This window comes from Pipistrellus kuhlii, unplaced genomic scaffold (genome assembly GCF_014108245.1).
Source record: "Pipistrellus kuhlii isolate mPipKuh1 unplaced genomic scaffold, mPipKuh1.p scaffold_m20_p_2, whole genome shotgun sequence".
Taxonomy (NCBI): Eukaryota; Metazoa; Chordata; class Mammalia; order Chiroptera; family Vespertilionidae; genus Pipistrellus; species Pipistrellus kuhlii.
The window spans coordinates 125,891,681-125,895,169 of NW_023425515.1; the positions used below are offsets into that span (position 1 = coordinate 125,891,681).

General features: G+C 40.3%; 1 protein-coding gene across 1 annotated transcript; it reads left to right on the top strand.

The window, feature by feature from the left end:
• Window positions 1-1,312: 1,312 nt before the first annotated feature.
• LOC118724303 (putative nuclease HARBI1) lies at window positions 1,313-3,237 on the top strand. Its single transcript, XM_036447415.2, has 2 exons — window positions 1,313-2,555; window positions 2,589-3,237. The coding sequence occupies exon 1, from the start codon at window positions 1,498-1,500 to the stop codon at window positions 2,545-2,547; it is 1,050 nt and encodes a 349-aa protein (XP_036303308.1). The 5' UTR covers window positions 1,313-1,497; the 3' UTR covers window positions 2,548-2,555; window positions 2,589-3,237.
• The last annotated feature ends 252 nt before the right edge of the window (window positions 3,238-3,489 follow it).

The window sequence follows — 3,489 nt, forward strand, 5'->3', positions numbered from 1 at the left end:
AGATTGATAAAGACAGATAGAGCTAGAGCAGATATATCAAGAGAGGAGGGAAGGAGGGAGAGAATAATAAATATCCATGTATACTTTAGGTTTTCATACAAATCTTTTATGGTGTTCAGTTGATCAAAATAGCTTTTAAATTTAACTTAGATAATCAACATCAAAATGTAATCTGTAGCAGAGCTTCTAAAAGGACCCTAAAGTCCTAAAAGCTACTTTTAACTGTGCCATGGTCTCTGAAAAAGTTACTTATTCACTTCTGGCTTCAGATTCCTTATTGACAACATGAAAATGACACATTTTAAAATTTTCTTTAAGTACTGTTGTTAGAATTTAATAAAAAATTAAGTCTCTTGTATAACTATACAATTTACACTGTATATAAATATATCAAATTGAGTAGTATAGATTCAATAAAGAGAAGTATCAGTATCAATCAGTAATATTTTTACTAATTTTATCAGCTAATTAAATGAATTATCTTTGCGCATGCTCTGGTTATCTAATTGTATATTCCCAAAGATACAATTTTCTAAATTTGACTACCTTGGCAATAATTCCATATCCTTTTCTATATTACTCATGAATTTATTGGGCATTTAATATAGTTTAAATATCTACAATTCTTTGGAATTTTTTTTTCTTTGGAAAACCTATCTTGGTGATAATTTACTGGTTTTCTCTTATAAGGGGAGATCAATGGAGATATAAATAGTGTGAGGACCATCCTTTCTTTCATATAATCTTGAAATTTCTCCCTTTTCTGTTTGAGTGCAGTAAGTACCAGGCACTTTGGTACATTTTCTTGAAGTCAACAAAGGCATGTCAACTGACCCATCTATAAATATGCTCTGCATTCCTCTCTGGGCTGTCACAGTGTGATTTCATCATGATGTAAAGCAAAGGACCATTGGGAATGCACTCAGAAACATTTGCCCAGGTTAAGAGGACAGAAACTGTTAAGCTGAAGGGAAATCTTCTTTCCCATGACTAGCTCTGTCCAGAAATGCTTGGTTGAAGAGCCTTGCTTACTCGATGTTGGTCCCCAAGCCTTGAATGAAAATACTTCTTTAACAAGAGAGTTTATCACTGGCATTAAATGGAGCGAAGATGATATGCCTAATTTTATTTTATTTTTTTTACAGTTTTCTTGTTTAGTTCATGTTTTTGCCCTCAGTGCTTTTATTTCAGATACTTAACAAAACTTTATTTTTAATTATTCTTCTGTAGCTAAGTTCTACTTCAATTTGCCCATCACTGGTAACTTAACTAGTTGCCCCCTCCCCCCCAAAAGCAATAGTCAAGCCTGCGGTGGGCGGGGAATGTGGCTGGTAATCTGGCAGCCTCCGAGAGAGAAGATTAAAAATGCCAGAGCCATTTAACAGATGGTTAGCTGTTGAATTCTGACACTTCTTTTAAATAGCTTCCTGCACCAAGGTCTCCACTGGGAAGAATTCAGGAAAAATAGCAGTGGAGAAGAGAGTCAACACATGTACCATGGCTATACCTATAACAGTGCTTGATTGCGAACTCTTACTGTATGGCCGAGGTCACCGGACATTGGACCGTTTTAAGTTGGATGATGTGACCGATGACTACTTGATGTCCATGTATGGGTTTCCTCGACAGTTTATTTATTACTTGGTGGAGCTCTTGGGAGTGAGTCTTTCTAGACCTACTCAGAGACCCAGGGCTATTAGCCCAGAGACACAGATCCTCGCAGCACTGGATTTCTATACGTCAGGCTCCTTCCAGACTTGGATGGGCGATGCTATAGGAATCAGCCAGGCATATATGAGTCGATGTGTTGCCAACGTCACCCAAGTGCTTGTGGAAAGGGCCTCGCAGTTCATTCGCTTTCCAGCTGACAAAGCCTCCATTCAGGCTCTGAAGGATGAATTCTATGGGTTGGCTGCGATGCCAGGGGTACTAGGAGTGGTTGAATGTATCCATGTGGCAACCAAGGCACCAAATGCTGAAGAACTCTCCTACGTGAACCGCAAAGGTCTGCATTCTTTAAACTGCCTGATGGTGTGTGACATCAGAGGCGCACTAATGGCTGTGGAAACAAACTGGCCAGGCAGCCTGCAGGACTATGCTGTGCTGCAGCAGTCTTCTCTCAGTAGCCAGTTTGAAGCTGGCATGCACAAAGAGAGCTGGCAGCTTGGAGACAGTTCTTCCTTTCTCCGTACCTGGCTTATGACACCACTTCACATTCATGAAACTCCAGCTGAATATCGCTATAATGTGGCCCATTCTGCAGCTCACAGTGTGATTGAGAAGAGTTTCCGAACCCTCTGCTTCCGATTCCGCTACCTGGGTGGGTCCAAGGGGGCTCTACAGTACTCACCAGAGAAGTCCAGCCACATCATCTTGGCTTGTTGTGTCCTCCACAACATCTCCTTGGAGCATGGAATGGATATTTGGTCCTCTCCAATGACAGGACCCATGGAACAACCCCCTGAGGAAGAGTATGAGCACATGGAGTCCCTGGGCCTAGAGGCTGACCGGATCCGTCAGGAGCTGATATTCACTCATTTTAGCTAATGTGAAAGGTTGGGGGGGGGGTGGAGAGGAGGAGGGGGGAGGTGGGAGCGGGGACGGAAACTTCCCAGAAGGAGCTATGACAAACTTTCTGCTTCACCAGCCTCTACACAGTACCATCATCTAGCATAACTAAGTGTGGACACTTGTCACAAATTTACATTTAATCTGTGTGTTTTTTAGAAGAGTTGTGGCTATACCAGAACATTTTGATTCATTTGTATTTCTATTATTATTAACTGAAAAACTAGGACAACACTTCCCTACTATGCATTGAACTCCAGGTTGAGCCTCAATTACTTGACAGCACACTGGTTGCGGACATTTATGATTGTGCCTATAAGCAAAGGAGAAGATGGCATCTAGCCAGAACACTTTCTTTCTGTTTCAATTATCTGGAGATTTCAAATGAAAACAATATTTATTTTTCCTGAATTATTTGGGTGGCATTTTAGCTTTTCTACTTTGCTAGATAGGCATAATTTGAGGCAAGTGTAAAAAGTACTATAGCCGGCTGGTGTGGCTCAGTGGTTGAGCATCAATCCACGAACTAGGAAGTTAACAGTTGCTTTCTGGTCAGGGCACATGCCCGGGCTGTGAGCTTCATTCCCAGTAGGAAGTGTGCAGGAAGCAGCCAATCAATGATTCTCATCATTAATGTTACTATCTCTCCTTCTCCCTTCTTCTCTCTCTCAAATCAATAAAAACATTTTTTAAAGTAAAAAATAAAAATAAAAAAAAATAGTCAAACCTGCTTTCTATAATATTGGTGAAGAAGAATGAATTGCAAAGAACTTTCAGTCTTGATTTGGTTTAGATTTAAGAGTAAAAGAAAGGGATAGAGAGAGTTACAAAGCTCTTCATTTTATGATGTCACTTTGTAAAATGGACCCTTTCCTGTCACACAATGTCAAAGCAACATGATCAGTTTGCTTCATGTTCCCT

Coding starts and splice junctions, on each gene's coding strand:
- LOC118724303 (XM_036447415.2), top strand. CDS start 1,498: ATGGCTATACCTATAACAGTGCTTGATTGCGAACTCTTACTGTATGGC.